Below are 23,396 nucleotides of genomic sequence, written 5' to 3' on the forward strand. Positions count from 1 at the left end.
GAGTGCTGTCATTCCGATACAACACACACTGGTTTTGACACTGTATGTTTTGCTTCATTGTTTTTCACCTCCTAAGGAGAGGTTTCATCAGAAAGGTGGTAAATATATGTTATGGGTTTTTAGTGTGAAAGTTCCAAAACATAAAACTGACAAATCATCCAGAAAACAACTTTAACATTATTTCAGTAGTCTTAAACCATAGGCTACACAGTATTTTGCAGTTAACACGATACCTACAATGGGATGGGGCACGTGCGTGGTAAACCAAGCTTCGTTTCCAAATATCACGTGGCGGTGTGGTGTCAAGTGAGGCTCAGCTGCATTGCCTCAAAGCAGTGTTGCTTTGTTAACTCGAGTCGCATGTAAAGACTAGAACCCAAGCAACCCATCCCTAGTGTGGACCACAGTCATGCTGAGGTTGTCCTCTGTGCCCTCAATGGATCTGAAAGTGCCAGACAAGAAGGTTACTTTAGATGTAGGTCCTTGCTGTAGATGAGGTGTTTATTAAATGAGAACACAGGCGGCAGAGACCAAGATGGTGGGTTTGGACACGTTTTTAAAGCATTTCAAAACGGCTTCTCTCTGTTCCCATGTAAGGTATGTGGTAACCCTCTACTGCTCAGTCATGAGATGTTATCTGAGTCATGTGACCAAATGCAGGCAAGTCATGAGTCCAAACATCAGGTGGCAAGTCTGGTGTAGCGTCTGGTGTTATGACTGTGACTAATAGATGAATAGAGGTTGTGGACATACTCATGAATAGTATGTGGTCATTTAGACATGGATGGCATAGGCCATAGTGGTGAGATACTGGCAAGGGTAAGTAAAGCGGTGACAAGACATTTTAGTTGAGGATTACTGTTAATTTTATGCCACTATCATAGTTTAATCCTAAACAGAGCTTAATAATACACATACATTTTATGAAGAAGAGCCATTAATAATCTTTGAACATTTGAGCATATCAATAGAAATTACATGTCTGTTTGCCTGTTTGGCTTTGTAAACTTAAATAGCGCAGGGCAGACATGACATAAATAACAGCCTAAATAAACAAAGCCTATTAACGAAATACACAAAGAAATGCTGTGGATGGTGGCTTAACAACTAAAACCATGATGTTAATGTTAAAAGGATCTTATCGAAATGCAGTTGGTCGAACATTAGAAGTTACCCACCTCGAGTGAAACCGATGACAGTGAAGAAGCGGGTGCAAGGATATGGCATCTTTAACAGACCACTGGTCAAACCTCAGAAGGTGGAACACCCCGGGAGATAGTGATGGAAATATGATTTCTATTTGTTTTATCCAGCTGTTTTATACAGAAGAATGGAAACAATTCAACCAATTATGCAAAATGATTGCCTTCAGCTTTAATATAATGTAATAATTGTGACAGGCCTAAGGGTATGTTTGTGTTTTGAGTAGGTTGGTACCCAAGAATCATCACAATTAAAAATGCAATATTTAGTTTTTTGCTATCAAAAATAAGTTATTTAGCTTAATCCTACAGCAATCAACAGATGACGTTTCTCTGTACTACTGTGCATTGTATGAACAATTACTCATGCTCCCTCTTAATACATTCAAAATAAAAGGAGTAAGATGAACGGAATGTACCAACATCCCAACTTTCATTCTTATGAACTCTCCTCACTAGGCTATCTGTGTGTGCACATGGAGAAGGATGAGGCTCTGGGCTCCACACTCATCCTGACCTGGGTGCCTAACTCCCGTATCCAGCGGCAGGACGAGGAGGCCCTCCGCTTCATCACCCCAGAGAGCTCCCCCGTGCGCCGCCACCCCCGCCGCAGGCCACGCCGGCCCCCGCGACCCCAGCCGGCCCCGGAGGAGGAAGAGGAAGATGAGGCTGAGGCCCGGGAGGTGGAGCCTGCTCTGGGTCCCTCCCAGGTACCGGGACAGGGGCAGGGGCAGGGGCAGCAGCAGCAGCAGGAGGAGGCGGACGAAGGATCCTGCGACCTCTCGGCAGATGAGGTGAGCCGCGACAGCACGCTGGGCTCCGACTCGGACACCTTCTCCTCGCCCTTCTGCCTGTCGCCCGTCAGCGAAGCGCTTGGGGAGAACGCCGGCCCGGTGTTCCTGGACAGTGAGGGCAGGTGAGTGGGGGAGGTGGAAAACACACAGGTTCTGTCTGTCTTTAAGGGTCAAACATGTCAACAACCTTGGGCTAACTGCTCTGAATCTGACTACCACATAACATGGGGCTAACTGCTCTAAATCTGACCAGCACATAACATGGGGCTAAATGCTCTAAATCTGACCAGCACATAACATGGGGCTAACTGCTCTAAATCTGACCAGCACATAACATGGGGGAAAATAGGATGTATTCATATTAACAATGAAATTTCACTTTTTTTACATCAAATCTGTGATGATGGCATCATCAGGGTTTACAAAGCTGATTGAGAGAGGGATACATTGTGGAAAGACTTTGTGAATACTAGACTCTAGAAAAGACTGAGAATAATGTATCACAGGAACTCTGAATGACTAGATGCACCATACATGTGCAGAAAGAGCCACAGTTGGAGAGAGCACACTTTTTTTTAGAATAGAGCTGTTTTGCTGTCTTATGTGAACTCCTGCAAAGAGTGCAGGGCTCATCATTCTTATCTACACAAAAGTGTTCCAGTTTCTCTTCCTGTTTTCATTTTGCAACTCACAGTTATGTGAACCCGTTGTGGTCAGCACCCTAATATGCACATCACTGCAGTTATCAGTTAAGATCGTTCGAAAATGCTCAGTCCTCAACAGTAACTTGACTGCTGCTCAGTCACCATCTCTTAAAAAGTTTGATTCATTTTAGGTTTTGTTAGAGTTATGGATTTTCTTCTCTGCAGGAAATCTATTTGCATGAGATAAAATAAAGAACTGCTGCAGGTACTGCCTTATTTGGGAATTTAAAACACCCTACATATTTAAAGCAGAATACTCACATGGAAACAATTATGTAATAGAACTGGAACATTTCTGCGGTTCATGAAAAATAGTAATGGAAATAAAAAGCAATGAGATAAGGTTTGTAACTGTGAGGCAGAGGTCCAGTCCATCATTACATGTGTAATGTCAGCCTTTGGCCATTAGAGGGAGTTGAAGAACAGAGCCAGTGAGAGATCAGTGTTGAACAGAGATTGAGAGGAAAAATCCTTTCAGAGATGTTTTGTGTGCCCCTGTTGGAAGCCTTCCTACAGATTAATGTCCCACCCTGCCTCTATATCTTGTTACATTCAGGCACTTTTCTCTCCCTGTCAAACTAAATCCCTTCCACAAGTATTTACTATCTGTAAACCTTAGACTGAGCCCCAGGACATGGGCTTGAGTCTGGGAACTAAACTGCAGTGATTTGTGCTTTGTCAGGCTCTGTAACAGACACAAGAGGAGCCAAAGGTTTTTTGGGTGGAGCAGTTGGAGCCAAATTTTCAGCCTCTTTCCAGAACCTCTATGGTTCTATCTTTTTTTGTTCTAAGATCTCATGTTATTCATAAGATCTCATGTTATTCATTAGATACCCAATCTTCTCAGGGACATGGTTATCCAGTTTTCAATCTTTGATGGGCAGATTTTTGTGGTTGTTGAGGTATGTCAGCTTTAGAGTTGGAGGGAGTCGGTGGAAGGACGAGATGTCCAGGGAGCCGAACACATACGAGCCATTCCTAATGTTTAATTGACAACATGAGAGGTTGGACCTGTAGACATGTCACTTTGAATAAGTGTGCGTGTGCGTGTGCGTGTGCGTGTGTGTGTGGAATATCCAAATATCAGAGTAGTATTATAGCGGTAATTAGTGTCTCCTTTCTACTGGACACAGTGTTCGGGGCCAAGTCATTTGGATGAGATGAGTGTATTTCTTGAGAACTCAAACACCAAAGCTCTTTGGCCTTTTACTGGCAGAGTCCTCAGCACAGCCTTTGTGCTGTTGGCATGGCATTCAAAACTTGAGAGAAAGAGAACATAAAACAGTCTGGTTTGAATTTGTAATGAAATCAGGCTCATATGTTTTAGGGATTTTGTGTTTCTTTGGATGAAGATGATGAAATGTATTTATTCGATCGAAAATGAGGTAATTCCCCCAGTAATATTTGACCTAATGTTAACTGATGATGTCTCTGAGACTCTCAGTGGTAGTGTTCCCCAGTGGACAGCCTGTTCTTCAGGACAGTGAGAGAGAGAGGTGTTGGGTGGGGTGGGGTCGGGGGGTTACATTGCCTACACCGCAATAGACCAATGTGTGGACTAAAAGAGTGCATAATCACACCATTATCTCAATTTGAATCCAGTGGTTCAGTCGTTAGTAGCGCACCGTTTCAGCGTGGTTGGATAAAATGTTGTCTGACGGGGCAGTGTGTACTGCTGGTCATTTGCAGCAGGCTACCTCTGACCTTTGGTTTGTGAGAGGAGGACCAGAGCCAATGGCCCAGACTCCAGCCAGCCGAGTGAGTGGGAGGAGTGCTGACTGTCTGTCAGGGTTGTTTGTTTAGTGTAAGCCCAAGTCCTGGCACCCGTGAGCCCACTGACACTCTGCTCTCGTCTGCTCCTCTCTGCTGGAGGCGTGGGGGAAACAGGGTCATGGTGAAATTAGCTGTGCACTGGAATATGGGGGATTCCATTAAATTCAGTTCAGACAAAATATTCAAATGAATTCACTTGTCCCAGTAACAGTGGGCAGACTATAGCAAAGATAGTGTTCATGATAGTAGTTAATTGTTACTCAGATGAGTTCTTAATTGTATTGTCAATGTTCATATGGGTTGTGCATTTCTCTCCTCTTGTATCCTCCAGGGAGATGTGTGATGAATCCATGACGCACTCAGCCAGCTCCGCCTCCAGCTTAGACAGCCACGCCCCCTCTGAAACCAGCCAATCACAGGGGGTCCGGTGGGAGGAGCATCAGAAGGTTCTGGCCCTAGAACAGCTGTGTGGGGTGTTCCGGGTGGACCTGGGTCACATGAGGTCCCTGCGCCTGTTCTTCAGGTCAGACACACTGCCAGGCCGCCTGGACCCGGCTCTGGCTCCTGCTCCTCCTGACTGCGGTGTTGAGACCATAGCCGTGTTAAAGTACAAAACATCCAACTACTGTAGCATATGGAAGGATACTTGAAGGTTTAGGTGTTCACACTGATATGATGGACCTGTCTTTAACGCTTGCAATCCAGCTGCTTATCTTCTAACATGACTCTTCCAGAGAGGTTGTGTGTGTGTGTGTGTGTGTGTGTGTGTGGCTGTGAGTTGTGGAGAAGTCCTATGTGGTGTGTGTGTGGCTGTGAGTTGTGGAGAGGTCCTATTTGGTGTGTGTGTGGCTGTGAGTTGTGTTGAGGTCCTGTGTGGTGTGTGTGTCGAGAGAGGTTGTGTGTGTGTGTGTGTGGCTGTGAGTTGTGTTGAGGTCCTGTGTGGTTTGTGTGTCGAGAGAGGTTGTGTGTGTGTGTGTGTGTGTGGCTGTGAGTTGTGTTGAGGTCCTGTGTGGTTTGTGTGTCGAGAGAGGTTGTGTGTGTGTGTGTGTGGCTGTGAGTTGTGTTGAGGTCCTGTGTGGTGTGTGTATCGAGAGAGAGAGGGTGTGTGTGTGTGTGTGGCTGTGAGTTGTGTTGAGGTTGTGTGTGTGTGTGCGTGCGTGTGTGGCTGTGGGTTGTGTTGAGGTCCTATGTGGTGTGTGTGTGTGTGTGTGTGTGTTGTGTTGAGGTCCTATGTGGTGTGTGTGCGTTGTGTTGAAGTCCTATGTGGTGTGTGTGTGTGTGTGTGTGTGTGTGCGTTGTGTTGAAGTCCTATGTGGTGTGTGTGTGTGTGTGTGTGTATATGTGTGTGTGTGTGTGTGTGTGTGTGCGTTGTGTTGAGGTCCTATGTGGTTTGTGTGTCTCCAGTGACGAGGCCTGCACCAGTGGGCAGTTGGTCATCGCCAGCCGGGAGAGTCAGTACAAGATCCTGCATTTTCACCACGCTGGTCTGGAGAAGCTGGCCGAGGTCTTCCAGCAGTGGAAGTGCTGTCGGGAAACCCAGCTCAAGGACCAGGTGAGAGGCTCTCCTCCACAGACTCACCCCCCTTACCCTACCCCAGCTCAAGGACCAGGTGAGAGGCTCTCCTCCACAGACTCACCCCCCTAACCCTACCCCAGCTCAAGGACCAGGTGACAGGCCCTTCCACAGACTGACCCCCACTAACCCTAACCCTATAACCCAGCTCAAGGACCAGGTGAGAGGCTTCTCCACAAACTGACCCTAACCCTACCCCAGCTCAAGGACCAGGTGAGGGGCTCCTCCACAGACTGTCCACAGGAACACAAGTGGGGGTCAGAGTGTCCATTCTCATTCGAGCACAGGTCATTGTTACAGCTCCCACTTTTGGCTTGGACTAGGGGTTGTTGTCCTAATGATGTTGACTCAGGATGAGTGCACATGTAAGCAGGTTGTAAGCAGAATTTGAGTGCAAATGGCAGTAGACATTTGTCTGTGGGTATAACTTGGGTCATGTTTCTAATTCGAAATTGCATTGAAGTGTTAAATGTAATTTGTATTAAGAAGAGACTTTGACTTGATGGTACCTCTATGCATTTCACTGTTGTTTGTCCTTAATTCTGGAATAATCTCCCCTTCAATATCAGATGTGCCTGCATAGAGACTTTTAAAGTTAACCTAAAAACATACTTTTAAACACTCATTTCCTGGATTTTCATTTTTAGTCCAGTCTGAGGTTGTGTTTTAATTTATGCTTTTAGTCTAGTCTGAGGTTGATGGTCTGATGGCCTAATTTAATTCAAATTGTAACTTATTTTATTCTGTTTTTATCTATTCGTGCTTTTATTTGGTTCACTTTTATTGTTTTTGCTTTTTACTTTATAAACATCAATTCAATCGGGTTTGTTGTATTTATTTTTGTGTTTGTTTTTTTATCCTACTATTACTCCTGTTGTTTGTTTTATTAGTTTATTTACTTGTAATTCCTTTCGTTCTCTAGACTCTCAAACACACTCACACTTTAACACACAAACTCAAACCTGCGCTGACAAACAAACTGCCGACATCCAACAGTGAGTTGACCTCTTGAGTCAGTATATCTACCTTTCTCATCCCTTCTTCACCCCACTCCCCTCTCTATCTGTCTGTTAGGTTTCGGATGAGAAGTCGTGCATGCAGTTCTCCATCCGCAGACCCACGCTGCCCGCGGCTGAGACCCACCCGGAGGAGCGCCTGTACCGGCGGCTGGATGTGGCTTCCTGGCTACGCCACCTCAACCACAGCGGCCAGGTGGAGGAGGAGTACAAGCTGCGGAAGGTGAGGAGTGTGGTAGTGCCCCTGGATCCCACGGAGAGTGGACTTTCAAACACCATATAGAACATGTTTTTAGTGTACATACACACCTATGATGCAACGAAGAGGGAGGAACCAAGGACAGGCATGCATGAGGAATGACGTGTTCTTAAAAACATGAGTCACGTATGAAGAATGACATGTTCTTTAAAACATGAGTCACTTACAGTGGGGAAAATAAGTATTTGAACCCCTGCCGACTTTGCAAGTTTGGCAACTTGCAAATAAATGTGTGATCTAGAATTTTAATGGTAGGTGTATTTTAACAGTGAGAAACAGAATATCAACAAAAAAATCCAGAAAACTGCATTTTATAAGATTTATGACTTTATTTGCATTTGATGCAAAAAATAAGTATTTGAACCCCCAAGCAAACAGCAAGAATTCTGGCTCCCAATGGCCAGTTATGTGCCCAAAAAGCACACAGATTAGTCCTCATTAGGTCTAACAAGGTATACCTGATCTCAACTGGTGACCTGTATAAAAGAAACCTGTCCAAAGAATCATACTTCACACCTTCAACCTCACCACCATGGGCAAGACCAAAGAGCTGTCCAAGGACGTCAGAGATGAGATTGTAGACCTGCACAAGGCTGGAATGGGCTACAAAACCACCGGCAAGCAGCTTGGTGAGAAGCAGATAACTATTGGTGCGATTATTCATAAATGGAAGCAACACCAAACAACTGTCACCCGCTCTAGGTCTGGGGCTCCATGCAAGATATCCCCTCGTGCGGAATCAGTGATCATTCGAAAGGTGCAGAATAACCCCAGAACTACACAGGGGGAGCTTGTGAATGATCTCAAGGCAGCTGGGACCAGAGTCACCAAGAAAACTATTGGCAACACACCACGCCGTCATTTTTTGAAGTACTGCAGCACTCGCAAGGTCCCCCTGCTCAAGGAAGCGCATGTACAGGGCCAGCTGAAGTTTACCATTGCACACTTGAATGATTCTAGGGAGGATTGGGAGACAGAATGTGGTCAGATAATACCAAAATCAAGCTCTTTGGCATCAACTCGACTTGCCGTGTTGGACAGGGGGGGGATGCTAAAAATGACCCCAAGAGTACATCATACCCACCATCAAGCATGGCGGTGGAAACATTATGCTTTGGGGCTGTTTCTCTGCCAAGGGTACAGGACGACTCCACCGCATCAAGGGGACTATGGATGGGGCCATGTAACGTGGAATATTGGGCTTGAACCTCATTCCCTCCCATTGAAAACACAACCATAAAGATTTGGAGAGGATCTGGAAAGAGGAGTGGACCAAAATCCCTCCTGAGATGTTTGTAAACCTGGTGACCAACTACAAGAAACGTCTGACGTCTGTGCTTGCCAATAAGGGTTATTCCACCAAGTACTAAGTCATTTTTGTCAGTCAGTTTTGGGGGTTCAAATACTTATTTTTTGCATCAAATGCAAATAAAGTCATAAATGTTATAAAATGCATTTTTCTGGATTTTTTTGTTGATATTCTGTTTCTCACTGTTAATATACACCTACCATTACAATTATAGATCACACATTTCTTTGCAAGTGGCCAAACTTGTGAAATCGCAAGGGGTTCAAATACTTATTTTCCCCACTGTATGAAGAATGACATGTTCTTAAAAACATCAGTCACGTATGAGGAAGACATGTTCTTAAAAACATCAGTCACGTATGAGGAAGACATGTTCTTAAAAACATCAGTCACGTATGAAGAATGACATGTTCTTAAAAACATCAGTCACGTATGAGTAATGACATGTTCTTAAAAACATCAGTCACGTATTAAGCGCGACAGGGTGGAAAGGCAATCAGAATGTTGCATAATTTAAATTGTACAAACAGTTTATGTTTCTTGTTTTCCCCTTAATGTTTTGGTGGTCACAGAATGAACGGGTACAGGGCCATGCCCTACATTCAGTTTCAGATCTCTGACACCACTGGAGAGTCTCTTCCTCACACCTCTTTGATGTGTGTGCTTTGGGTTTAAGGGCAGGTGTGAAGCTGATGCAATGGGTGTTTTTGTTTTGTTTTGCGTTGAGATTAGTCCCAACAGCTAGGGAGGTGTGAAAGGCAGCCGTGGTTGAAACCAGCAGCATGGCTCTGTGCTGGAACATCCCCTGCTGTGCACATCATACTGCAGAAAAGGTCAACATGACCCAGATGAGCCCAACAGCTACGCTGACATGCATCCCCCTCTGTTGTTGTGTTTGGGCGGCTTCTGGGGCCTTAGCTATTCATTAGATGACGGCAGCAACTGAAGCAGGCCATTTTCATGGGCCATTATAAAGTAGAGAGGAAATTGATGATAAAATCAATCTTTCCAGTTACATTATTCCTGTTTAAAGAATTGTTAATCTTTTTAAGGGGCACTATGTATGACCTGTGTACCCGTTTGGTGTATCCTATTGACAACAATAATCGGTATGCTTTAATTCTTGGCCCTCACCCATCGCCCGTAAGCCAGTATGTATCTTCCTGTAGCACCAAACTATGGTTTGATTCCATAGAAGCGCAGATACTGACTGCTTGCCTGACTGTGTGGCCATGTGTCATCAGGCCATCTTCTTCGGGGGGATTGACCCGTCCATCCGGGGCGAGGTGTGGCCCTTCCTGCTGCGCTACTACAGCTGGGACTCCGCCTCACAGGAGCGCGAGGCCTGGAGGCTGCAGAAGAGGGCCGAGTACCAGGAGATCCACCAGCGCAGGTATGTGTGTGTGAGAGTGTGTGTGTCTGTGTGTCTGTGTTCAAAACCCTTTTGATTTCAGTCAGAGAACAAAGTGAGGCATGGCAGGTCATACAAGGAGCATACAAGCCATTTCACCACAGGTCTATACTGAATATCACCAGGTCATACAAGGAGCATACAAGCCATTTCACCACAGGTTTATACTGAATATCACCAGATCATACAAGCCATTTCACCACAGGTCTATACTGAATATCACCAGGTCATACAAGCCATTTCACCGCAGGTTTATACTGAATGTTGACTGAAAGAAGTATACGAATTGGTTTAACATGAAACTACAATTACTGTCTATTTTTTGTCAGCATTGTAGACTTTCTTACAAAGCATGGCGTGCTGGATAGTATTTTAGCCATGAGTGCTGTTAATGGTTGCTATAGGCCTATTATTAGTAAGACTGCTGGTTTTTATATCCCTTATATAAGGTTTTCAGTAGAGGTTGCCACCACCCCTGCTCAAAGGTCACATACCACCCGATGTCCAACCTTTAGAAGACTGGCAGGTTGATGCAGAGCTAAAAGGAGCTCAGACTGACACCTCACTGCTGCTACAGATGGAAGGAAGTGAGATCATAATAACATCAACCAGACTGCCTTTCAGTAGTAATCTTTTCATTCAGGATGGACAGACCCTAAAGTCCCCCAGAGAGGGGGGTTTAAAAGGCGTGTGGAACAAGTGTCGCCTATAATTATAACATCACAAGAAAGCATGAAGAATTTTATTTCCCAGAGGTGTGGTCAGGTTATTTACATGACAGTGTTTTCACACTGGGGTTTTCAGTTGGATGGTGTTACCACAGCCTCAGAAGGCAACAGGATTACTAATCAATAGCTGTGTGTGTGGAGATAAGTGCTGCATACCCCGATGGAAATTAAGAATGTCAGGACCAGTCAAGTCAGACGGGGAATGTGGCCACTAGGTAGCTAGGCAGCTGGCATGCAGACTCTAGGTGTATGTGCCCATCCTACAAACTGATTGGTTTTGGGCTTGGATCTCCTCAAGCATGTGGGAGTATCTGAATGTGACACAATAGTATTAATGAAAGACAGTCATCCCCCAACCTAAGAATGACCGTTCTTGTCAGCACAATTGTCTTGGGCATCGTCGCCATGAACCACAATTCCCATTTGTTTGTCACACCTCGAGGACACCTTAGTCCCCCGTCAGCAGCGAACAGCTCAGCGCCTCCTGCAAAAACACTTCAGCGTCTGTAACCTACACTGGAGTCTAGAAACAGACATGCCCTCCTGCACTGACACACAATTACAGACACACGTCAGCGATGTTGCCCTGTGTCTGTGTGTGTGCCTGTGTCTGTGTGTTTGTCTGTGCCTGTGCCTGTGCCTGTGTCTGTGTCTGTGTCTGTGTCTGTCTGTGTCTGTGTCTGTGTCTGCAGACGCTGCTTCAGAGGCATCACGGGAGTGGTTGTTATTTCACACCCAAGCACTGTTTGTGCAGGGCTGTGGGCTGTTGGGCCAGGGTGGCTAGACTCTGTGGACCAGGGGCTAAAGTGGGCTGGAGATTAGAGCGGAGGAGAGCTCTGGGGCGGGGGCGTCCCGGGAGGGGAGGGGAGGGGTGAGGGGGTGGACCGTGGGGAGCGCTCACACAAACACCGGCGCTCGGAAACAGTTGCACAGAATTGCGTCAGGCTACACTCACCCTAGCTCCCGCCAGCACTCGCTCATGGAAAAACAAACAGTGTTAATTAAATCCCACCTGTGTGTGAAGAGGGGGGGGTTAGAACCTCAGCCATGAGGCCACTAGGCCTGGAGAGGTGCACCTGATCTGAGGTCTGTTGAGTAGTTCACTCGATTGTCATCTTGCATAGTTTTCAGTGAATTTCTCTGATATTTCTCTAATCTTCTCTGTTTTTGCTGTTTTCTTTACCTTCAATCTCCGTTATCTTGTCTATGTTCACAGTGACAGTGGTTCAGTAACCCCTTGACCCCCCCCCCCCCCCCTTCTTTGTGTTCCTCCTCTTGTCCAGGCTGTGTATGAGTGTGGAGGAGCACAGTGAGTTCTGGAGGAAGGTCCAGTTCACAGTGGACAAAGACGTGGTCCGCACCGACCGCAGCAACCTCTTCTTCAGAGGAGAAAACAATCCCAACGTGGAGATGATGAGGTCAGAGCTGAGTGGCCCCGGCTCTTTGTCTCTCCTCTTGTATCTCATCTCTCTTTTATAGTTCAATCACTTCTTTTCCTCTTTGTCTCTCCTCTTGGATCTCATCTTTATTTTATAGTTCAATAACTTCTGTTCCTCTTTGTCTCTCCTCTTGTATCTCATCTCTCTTTTATAGTTCAATAACTTCTGTTCCTCTTTGTCTCTCCTCTTGTATCTCATCTCTCTTTTATAGTTCAATAACTTCTTTTCCTCTTTGTCTCTCCTCTTGTATCTCATCTCTATTTTATAGTTCAATCACTTCTGTTCCTCTTTGTCTCTCCTCCTGTATCTCATCTCTCTTTTATAGTTCAATAACTTCTTTTCCTCTTTGTCTCTCCTCTTGTATCTCATCTCTCTTTTATAGTTCAATCACTTCTTTTCCTCTTTGTCTCTCCTCTTGGATCTCATCTCTCTTTTATAGTTCAATAACTTCTGTTCCTCTTTGTCTCTCCTTTTGGATCTCATCTTTATTTTATAGTTCAATCACTTCTTTTCCTTTTTTTCCATAGTTCAATAACTTCTGTTCCTTCCATCATTTTCTGTACCTCACCTCACTGCCCCTCCCTCTGTTCTTTGAACTGGTAGAATTCTCTCATGGCCACCGCCTTCTTCAGTATTGTTGGCATGTCACGTACGAGTAGTTAACAGTGTTTTTATATCTTTCTTTCTATTTCAACGCCATCTACCTGATTACTCAGCTTAATAGCACATCATTAAATATGTGGCTGTCACCAATTCTGCCTCTCAGTTTAGTCATTTAATCAGAGATTGGCAGGCATGCAGTACCTAAAAAAACAAACGTTATTCAGTAGGCAGGAGGTCATGGAATTTAGCCTTCATTGGCTCCTGTATGAAGCCCTAATGCCCGTGTCTGACCCTGTGTGTGTGCAGACTCATCCTGCTCAACTACGCCGTGTTCAACCCAGAGATGGGCTACTGCCAGGGCATGTCCGACCTGGTGGCGCCGCTGCTAACCGAGGTGCAGGACGAGAGCGACACGTTCTGGTGCTTCGTGGGCCTGATGGAGAACACCATCTTCATCAGCTCGCCCCGCGATGAAGACATGGAGAGACAGCTGGTGAGGCTGCCAGGGAGGAGGAGGGGGGGGGGGGGGGGGGGGGGGGTTGTGATGCTCCATACAGACATCTGCACTAGATGCAGACTCAGGGCCTGATTTACTAATATGCGAGCGCTGCTTAATCTGCGTTCGCAAATTAACGCACGTGTTTTTCCGCATTTTCCGTGCTATTTATCAAACCACATCTGCGCTGGGCACTGTGTGCTCACTCCGCCCTTTAAAGAGCCTGATTTACTAAGATTTATTTGCGAACGCAGCTTAATCTGCGCCTTTGCGAGGCGCACATTAACGCACAGTGTTTCCCCGCATTTTCCGTGATATTTATAAAGCCAGATCCTGGGCAATCATTATTTAGCGCACCGTTAAAAGACGGGAGAAATTGCCTGCAAGTTACTGCCCACCATGGAGATACGAGGAAGAAAAAAATAAGGTTCAGCGGAGAGGAGATAGATATATTGGTTCACGTTTGCTCAATCATTGAACCTGATTCAATGGGTTATATTGTTGTTTTGCCCGCCATCACCTACAGCGAGAAGTTTAAAAGAACACGATTATAAATAATATGCTATTGGTGGCATTAATGCATAAACTGTCTATTATAACAATATAGGTGTGTACATGGTGAGATTAATACGTTCTGGGACATGGGTTCACTACAATATATCCCCACTGAAACAAATACATTTACCAAGTAGTCAGGCCTCTCCAAAATCACCGTTGCTCAATCATCAATAGATGGCACTATTCCGGAAGATAAAACTGTCATGGACAGACCACTACCACGTAAGTAATGGTCATGTTGGCATCACATATGACCTGGACATTCATTGAATATGTGTGCTTTCTGTTTCGGTAAACGTGTTCGTGGATTGAAGGTGGGACTGTTTGCATGTGGGTGCAAGCAATGGTTCCAATTACGTTCGGAAAGTTTGCGATTTCAAAAAAGTCCTGTTTGATGTCTCTAATTTCAGCTATGGCAGTGGGGAAATGTATTGACCAGCGCACCGTAGCAATGCGTTGAGTACCTGGGTGAATATTTGGCTGAGTGAAGGCTTTGATATGACAACTGCTGATGCTATAACTGTTTGAAATGATCCAATGCCAAGATGTGTAATGTTGTCCTGAGTTTAACAACTGATGGAATGGAATGTGATCTCCGGTTGGAGGCTTCGATGTCTCTGATCTGGTTCAGAAGTATTGCGTGGCTGGTTAACCTGTACCGTCTAATGATTTGTGGATCGCTTAACTGAAAAAAGTGTTATACGAGTTGAAAAAAAATATTTCTGTGCGCTGTCTCTGTATATATCTTCGCCTTGCTCTTATAACTGGTGCAATATCAACGTTTTCAGACTCAATGGAAAATGCGCTTCCTGGTTAAGACGTGCCTTTTAGGAGGCGGAGAATTATCCCGCAAATTGAGACGTGCGCTCGACAGGCAGTTTTAGTAAATACCACGCAATACATCATTAGGCGCACTTACCTTCTCTCCTCCCATTAAATTGCGCTCCATGCCCAAGTTCCACCCAGGTTTCCACCCTGGTTTCCGGGCCCTGCCCTGTTCACACCCACAGGCGTTAATATGCGCTGCGCCCCCTTAGTAAATACCGTTTTATGTTTACGACCGCTATTTTACGCCAGAAATGGGCGCAATCCTGTTAGTAAATCAGGCCCTCAGTGTCTGTACTGCAAACACAGCTCATTCAAAGCACATGCTGGAGACACGCTATAGGCTTTTCACACAGTCTCTGTACACTCACATTCTAGAGACAGGGGACTCTGTAGTTGTATACTTGTACTTGTGTTACAGTATTTTTACACATGGTAATGTTGTTCCCAATTGTATATATATAAAATAGATTATGGATTTAAATATTTGAAGCTTTCATTTCAGTTTTGTTTTCCTCATTCTCCTCCATTGTGAACACAACCCACTTTTAGTAAACTGTATTTTTCGTCAATTAAAACATATTTGGAGTACACAGTATTTTAGGATCTGCTAGCTACATGGTGCTTTTACTGAGTAACTATGGAAACATGGGTACTTTGTGTACTCTTTTGTCATGGGCACCATACTTGTATGTGTGTGTCTTGGACAGTGGTGTAGTGGTCCCTGGAGAAGTGGGTATACTCTCAATTTTTTTAAGCATCCCATACAACACAGGATAAACGCCTTGTTATGAGAAGTGGGTATACGCAATGCTGACTAAAAAATAAGTCGGTATGGGCCATTCTACCGAATTCGTGTAATATGCAGTCCCTCAACAATAAAAACTATTTACAAAACAATTAGGTATTTAGGCATAGATATTTACTAAGAAAATGTTATGGTCTATATAAACCCAATGCATTAAATGAGATAGTGATAAGCTAAATATATACAAAATCATCATTTATAGGGTACTTTCTATTGGGAAGTAGCTGTCCCCAACCCTGACATCTAAATTTCAATGCCTTTAAATAACACTTTTAATTTTTATTAGATTTTTTTCAATGATTTAATTTCAAAGATCTTTATGATTGGGTTGAAACAGAACTTGGAATATTTAGATTTATTGTGGGTTTAAATTTTAAATCAATTAACTATATTCAAAAAATCATGTCCCTAGTTTTCATGTCACTACCGAAACACAAGAGTTTTAGTCCATTGGCTGAGCCTGTGTTTTAGCCACGACCCTGCATTTTTGACCATGGTGGCCATCCCTGTCCCTCATGGTTGAATGGTAAGTAGCTAAATCCCATAGTTTTTATATAAATGTGTTCCAAAGTCTGAAAATCGACGTGTAACCTTAAGAATTGTCACTACCGAAACCCATGTTTTCTTCAATTGAGTAAACCTTTTGGGGTTTCATGCAAAATCTTATGTTTGTATGTGTGTACACCTCTTCAAAGATTTGTTTGCAAGCCGTGTGCTTGCTAGAATTCTTTATTTATGCTTAAAGTTAGCTAGAATTGTCACTAACGAAACAGTCACTACCGAAACATATGGTAGCGACCTGATGATTTCAGTAGTGACAAAATGAGATGGTAAGTAGTTCAATCCCATCATTTTTAAATAAATGTGTTGTGTGGACTAAAGGGCAGCCCAGAGCACCTTTTGGAAGATTTTGGGAGAGAAATGAACATCAATCTAACAGTGCAGTCACTACCGAAACAGTGCAGTCATTACCGAAACAGATAAATTGAACTTGAAAATTTGTATGGATTTCATTGTGAAAACCTTCAAGAAATATTTGTAAAAATACTCTTCAGAGAAGGGAAGGAAACACAATCTGAACAGGTCAATAATAATACTTTTTTACTATAGTAAATGTGATGTTACGGTAGTGACAATTTTTGGAAAACATTCCAACACATTCTGAAAATACAATATAAAAATTGACTTCTTTTACTAGATATGTGTACTTTAGATATGGTACAATATACATATGGACAAAGTTTTGGGAATAAAACATAAAAAAATTCAAAATATTTCCGACGTGACTTTGCACCAATTCGGTAGAATGGCCCGTATACTCCGTATACCTGCGTATACCCTGGACTACACCACTGGTCTTGGAGTGGGACATTAGATCTATAATCATTTTAATATATACAGTACTGTGCAAAAGTTTTAGGCAGGTGTGAAAAAATGCTATGAACTAAGAATGCTTTGAAAAATGTAAACAATAAATGTTTATTTTTGTATCCATTTACATGGTAAGACTGAGCACAGCAACAAGACACAACATAGTTATACTGCATCAGCAGGGTCTCTCCCAGACAAAGATTTCAAAGCAGACAGGGGTTTCAAAATGTGCAGTTCAAGCTCTTTTGAAGAAGACGTTGAGGATCGTAGACGCAGTGGTCAGCCAAGGAAACTTAATGCAGCTGATGAAAAACCCATCAAGCTTATTTACCTTCGAAATCGGAAGATTTCAAGCAGTGGCATCAGCTCAGAACTGGCAGAAACCAGTGGTACCCAGGTACAGACATTTACTGTCCGGGGAAGTCTGGCCAGAAGTGGTCTTCATGGAAGAGTTGCAGCCAAAAAGCTCTACCCCGACAAGGAAACAAGGCCAAGTGACTGAACTAAGCACGAAAACATAGAAACTGGGGTGCAGAAACATGGCAGAAGGTGCTCTGGACTGATGAGTCAAAATTAGAAATATTTGGCTGTAGAAGAAGACAGTTTGTTCGCCGAAGGGCTGGAGAGAGGTACAATAATGAGTGTCTGCAGGCAACAGTGAAGCATGGTAGAGGTTCCTTTCCAGTTTGGGGCTGCATTTCTGCAAGTGGAGTTGGAAATTTGGTCAGGATGAATGGAGTCTTCAATGCTGAGATACAGGCAGATACTAATCCATCATGCAATACCATCAGGGAGGCGTATGATTGGCACCAAATGTATTCTGCAGCAGGAACATAACCCCAAACATACAGCCAATGTCATTAACAACTATCTTCAGCTTAAAGAAGAACAGAAAGTACTGCAAGTGATGGTATGACCCCCACAGAGCCCTGATCTCTACATCATCGAGTCTGTCTGGGTTTACATGAAGAGACAGAAGAATTTTAGGAAGCCTACATCCACAGAAGATCTGTGGTTAGTTCTCCAAGATGTTTGGAACAATTTACCAGCCGAGTTCCTTCAAAAACTGTGCGCAAGTGTATCTGGAAAATTGATGCTATTTTGAAGGCAAAGGGTGGTCACACCAAATTTTGATTTAATTTAGAATTTTCTTCTGTTCCTTCACTGCATTTTGTTAATTTATGAAGAATTGATGAAAATAAACTGTTAACACTTCCATTTTTGAAAGCATTCTTAGTTTACAGCATTTTTTCACACCTGCCTAAAACTTTTGCACAGTACTGTATGTAAATATATACATATTATGTCAGTACATTTCAAATGTGTTGGTTAATGTGCCTTAGTGTGCGTGTGATATGGGACCATGTTGAGTGTGTGTGTGCACCTCCACCCCCAGATGTACCTGCGTGAGCTGCTGCGTCTGATGCTGCCGCGGTTCCACCAGCACCTGCAGCGTCTGGGCGAGGACGGCCTGCAGCTGCTCTTCTGCCACCGCTGGATCCTGCTCTGCTTCAAGCGCGAGTTCCCCGACGCCGAGGCCCTGCGCATGTGGGAGGCCTGCTGGGCACACTACCAGGTGGACACACATGCATTCATATACACATATATACACACACATATACATACACACACACACACACACACATATATACACGCACACATGCACATATATACACGTACATATACACACACACGTACATATACACACACACGTACATATACACACAAACACATATACTTACATGCATATACATTTACACACACACACACACACACACACACAAAAACACGCATATACACGCACACATACACATACAGTGCCACTTGAAAGTATGTGAACCCCTTGACTGCCCTATAAAGCAAAAAGGCAGTAACTGCATTTTTTGGCGTTTTTTGTAACATTCAAAGCATTCTTTGTCATGTAACAAAACATCTCATCTCAAATGTATGTTGTTTTGGAGAAAATTGTTGGGTGTTTGTACAGTAACTACAAAAACTGCTAGTAAAGCAAAGCAAAAAGGCAGTAAACGCCATTACTGTATTAAGTTACTGCCTTCTTACTTGGTATGGAACCTTCGGAAGTAGGAGTAATACAAAGTAATACAGAGCAAAAATACAGTAACTGTAAAAAGGGGGTAAAATACAAAAAAATTATAAAATTACTAATATCTGAAAAGAATAAGGTTATATGGAGTAACAATACTGCCTCATGTCCAATCATCTACCTACAACTACTTGGGCTGGACAACAAGATAACTTTAAGGTCTTTTTTCTCAGTTTAGTGCTCTGTGCAGTTACTGCCTTTTTGCTTTGTAGGGCAGTTGAGCACTTAAGAGTTTTCTGTTGTTTTACCATGAATTTTCATTTTTTTCATCACCAATTTTCCATAGATGAAATGTCAGGTTCATGTTTATCATTTGCATGTACTTGTTTTGAGGGAATTGTTTGAGTAGCCAAAAAACTACATGAAACATGGAATTAGTGTATTTTCAAAAGTAAGTGAACCCCCAGCTGCATTGGTAAAGTCAAGCCGGTAACAGATTCGGTGAAACATATTTGGGTGCTTAATTAGTCAATTAAGCAAACCAATCAACTGAGACATCCTTAGGAAAAGGGTTGGGCAACACAGATTAAAAGAGAGAGGAAACCAACCAAACTACTGTAGTGCCAAGGTGTACCCATGCAGATCAACAATGCAGAGAGGAAACGAGATATCCGAGAACATCAGGAAGAAGGTACTGACAGCCCATCAGTCTTGGGAAAGCTATAAGACCATCTCCAAAAGATTCCAGCTCCATCCATCCATCCAAGACAAATAATTTAGAAAAGGAGGGCATTCAACATGACCGCATCTCTACTTAGAAGTGGACGCCCATCAAGACCATCACCAAGAAGCACCAGAAGAAGAATAAATCAGGTAAAAGTCAACCCACACATCACCTCTAAAGAGTTTCGGACCTCTCTGGCAGCATCTGGGGTAAATGTACATGCGTCTACAATCAGACGGAAATTGAATAGACATGACCTTCATGGGAGGGTTGCTAGAAGGAAGCCTCTGCTCTCAAGAAAGAAAAAAAATGCCCTTTTCAAATTTGCCAGAGAGCACTTGGATAAACCAAAGGCCTTCTGGAAGTCCCTTCTTTGGACAGATGAGTCCGAGATACAATAATTTGGTCAAGATCAAAACCAACAATTTTCGTCTGATTGTAGACCCATGTACATTTACCCCAGATGCTGCCAGAGAGGTCCGAAACTCTTTAAAGGTGATGTGTGGGTTGACTTTTACCTGATTTATTCTCTTTCTGGTGCTTCTTGGTGACGGTCTTGATGGGCGTCCACTCCTAGGCATGCATACAGACACACAAACACACACCAGTTAGTAGTCCAGTTTATGCAAATGCAAATACTTTCAAGTGGCACTGTATACACACACGTACATATACACACAAACACATACACACACATGCACACACATACAGATATACACACACACACACACACACTGTACAAATACACACACAATGTACATATACACACACATGCATACAGACACACAAACACACACCAGTTAGTAGTCCAGTTTATGCAAATGCCATCATATTTTCTGGTGACATTTTTGTTCATCTCTGTGGCGTGTGCCTCCACAGTAGCACCAACACTGAAGCAGAATTAATTGGGAAGAACATTATCATGTGTACAAATTTGATTAACAGGACTTAAGGATAAGCTGTGTTCCTCTTGCTCTTCCATTGTAAACACAAGCCACTCTGTGGAAACATGGGTACTTCAGTGTACTCTGATCTCACGGGACCTTCAGTGAACTCATGCTGTCCTCATGGCTACCATACCAGCCAGTGGCTATTGTTTCTTTTTGGTAACCCTTGGTAACTGTTGCCCCTGGCAGACGGACTACTTCCACCTCTTCTTGTGTGTGGCGATCATCGTGCTTTACGGAGAGGACGTCACAGAGCTGCAGCTGGCCACCGACCAGATGCTGCTCCACTTCAGCAACCTGTCCATGCACATGAACGGAGAACTGGTGCTGCGCAAGGTGCAAACGCACGCACGCACGCACGCACGCACGCACGCACGCACGCACGCACGCACGCACGCACGCACGCACGCACGCACACACGCACGCACACACACACACACGGGGAGCAAATCTCTCAAACATTCACACATGGACACGCGCACACACACACACACACACACACACATAGCAAATCTCACAAACATTCACACTCACACACGGACACACACAAACAGACACACTCACACACGGACACACTCACACACACACACACACACACACACACATAGCAAATCTCACAAACATTCACACACGGACACACACAGAGCAAATCTCATAAACATACACACACACACACACACACACACTGAGCACATTTTACAAACTCACACTCACACGGACATGCGGAGCAAAACTCACAAACATACACACTCACACACACACACACACACACACATGGAGCAAATCTCACTAACATACATACATGTCCCTTGAGCAAGGCACCTAACCCCAATCACTGCTCCCCGGGCGCCGCCAAAGGCAGCTCACTGCTCCGGGTTAGTGTGCTTCACTGTGTGCTTCACTGTGTGTATCACTACCCTGGATGGGTAAAATGCAGAGATAGAATTCAGAGTGTGTGTGTGTCACTATCTCTGCCATAAACATAGTCACTAGTCACTAGGGCTCATTACCATTTACATACATACATACACACACACACACACACATGGATGAAATCTCACAAACATACACACTCACATACACAAATACACATGGAGCAAATCTCACAAACATACACACTCACACACACACAAATACATATGGAGTAAATCTCACAAACACACACTCACACACACAAATACACATGGAGGAAATCTCACAAACACACACACTGACACACACACACACACATGGAGGAAATCTCACAAACACACACACTGACACACACACACACACACATGGAGGAAATCTCACAAACACACACACTCACACACACAAATACACATGGAGGAAATCTCACAAACACACACACTGACACACATACACACACACAAACATGGAGCAAATCTCACAACCACACACACCTGACACACCTGTCAGCAGTTTGTCCATGCATATGCCAGCGGAAAAAAGGGGGGGTTGTGTGGCAGAAGGGGAAGAGAAACAACAAGTGTTGTACACAGCATGCGTGTGGATTATGTACATAATATACAGCCGCGGAAAAAATTAAGAGACCACTTCAAAATTATCATTTTTTTCTGGTTTTACTATTTATTGGTATGTGTTTGAGTAAAATTAACATTTTTGTTTCATTCTATAAACTTCTGACAACATTTTTACCAAATTTTAACCCTCTATACCACAATAGAATTCTAGAACACTGCAGCAAAATCCTAGCCTGGATACCAGCCTGAACTCCGCCCACAAAATATTTGGTCTGGGAGATTCAGTCTGGACTTGAGCTAGTTGGGAGAGATTCAAGTTTTCGAAAAAGTCGAAAAAGCAATCTAAACCAATCAAATTGTAAGGGCGGGCTTTATACGTTGATGGACAGATGATCAACCAACGCTTGAGTTGAATTAACCGGTAGATTCGAACTCCGACCAAGATGGCCGCGTCTCGGGAGCTTAGTGGGGAATATTTTATGTGAATTAAGCTATCTACACGACTTTTTAATGTCTACATTGACTCGGTTAGTTGTGTATATGCAACACGAATGTTGCAGAGTATTGTTTGTCTTAACTAAAGCTCTCTAGACCATTATTGTTAGGTCACTGCTAACGCGTACACCAAAAACCCATTGAAACACACTGTAGCTAGCTAGCCTTGATGCTAATTAAGTAACGTGAGCAGGCATATCTCAACAAATATTGACAGCGCATTCATTTTGAAAGAGGAACAGAGAAACGCGATCAAGGCATTTGTCGATTGAAAAGATGTTTTTGCCGTCCTTCCTACGCAGGGCTTTGAACCAGAATTTTTTCCCAATTGGTTCGTTCCGATCAGAAACAGTATTTTAACGTTTCCGGTTTTCGTTCTAACCCTAAAATTGACGTTCCTGAACCGGTTAGAACAAAAAAATAAAGTTCCTGAACCGGTTAATAGCGTTCCATGTCAGCTGCAGGACATACAAATAAGTAGACTGATCATTAGGACTTTAAAATAATCTTATATGTCTCTATCCTGTCATTAAACATTAAAAAAGCACTATAGGCTACATTATGTAAGCGGCAACTGTAATTCTGACATTTTGTAAGTATTATACATGAGTTAAGACAAGGAAAATGTATGCCATGTTGTTTATTGGGCAAACAAAACATAACAGCATTTGGCCAAACCTCGTCAGGGCCCAATCAGTGCATTTTTGTCAACAGAGACAATACAAATATTACAAAACTACAATGGTATCTACATACATCCCTCAATGTTGTATTTGGATTTGTTAGTCGCGGGGTCAAATGAATAATGCTGCCGCATAGGATTCTCGCAATGT

At 43.6% G+C, this 23,396-nt stretch overlaps 1 protein-coding gene across 3 annotated transcripts in view; it reads left to right on the forward strand.

The window, feature by feature from the left end:
• tbc1d16 (TBC1 domain family, member 16) overlaps positions 1 to 23,396 on the forward strand; it is a 40,724-nt gene that overhangs the window by 3,284 nt on the left and 14,044 nt on the right. The window contains exons 3-11 of one of the 3 annotated variants that reach the window (XM_080855878.1): positions 1,662 to 2,118; positions 4,805 to 4,996; positions 5,878 to 6,025; positions 7,121 to 7,285; positions 9,875 to 10,023; positions 12,053 to 12,187; positions 13,118 to 13,304; positions 18,266 to 18,445; positions 20,774 to 20,920. In XM_080855878.1, coding sequence (XP_080712004.1) covers positions 1,662 to 2,118; positions 4,805 to 4,996; positions 5,878 to 6,025; positions 7,121 to 7,285; positions 9,875 to 10,023; positions 12,053 to 12,187; positions 13,118 to 13,304; positions 18,266 to 18,445; positions 20,774 to 20,920 — 1,760 coding nt within the window. Of the gene's footprint in view, positions 1 to 1,661; positions 2,119 to 4,804; positions 4,997 to 5,877; positions 6,026 to 6,248; positions 6,260 to 7,120; positions 7,286 to 9,874; positions 10,024 to 12,052; positions 12,188 to 13,117; positions 13,305 to 18,265; positions 18,446 to 20,773; positions 20,921 to 23,396 lie in introns of those variants that run through there. The other 2 variants (XM_080855879.1, XM_080855880.1) reach the window with 2 other exon arrangements.

This window comes from Sprattus sprattus (assembly GCF_963457725.1).
Source record: "Sprattus sprattus genome assembly, chromosome: 18".
Classification (NCBI taxonomy): domain Eukaryota; kingdom Metazoa; phylum Chordata; class Actinopteri; order Clupeiformes; family Clupeidae; genus Sprattus; species Sprattus sprattus.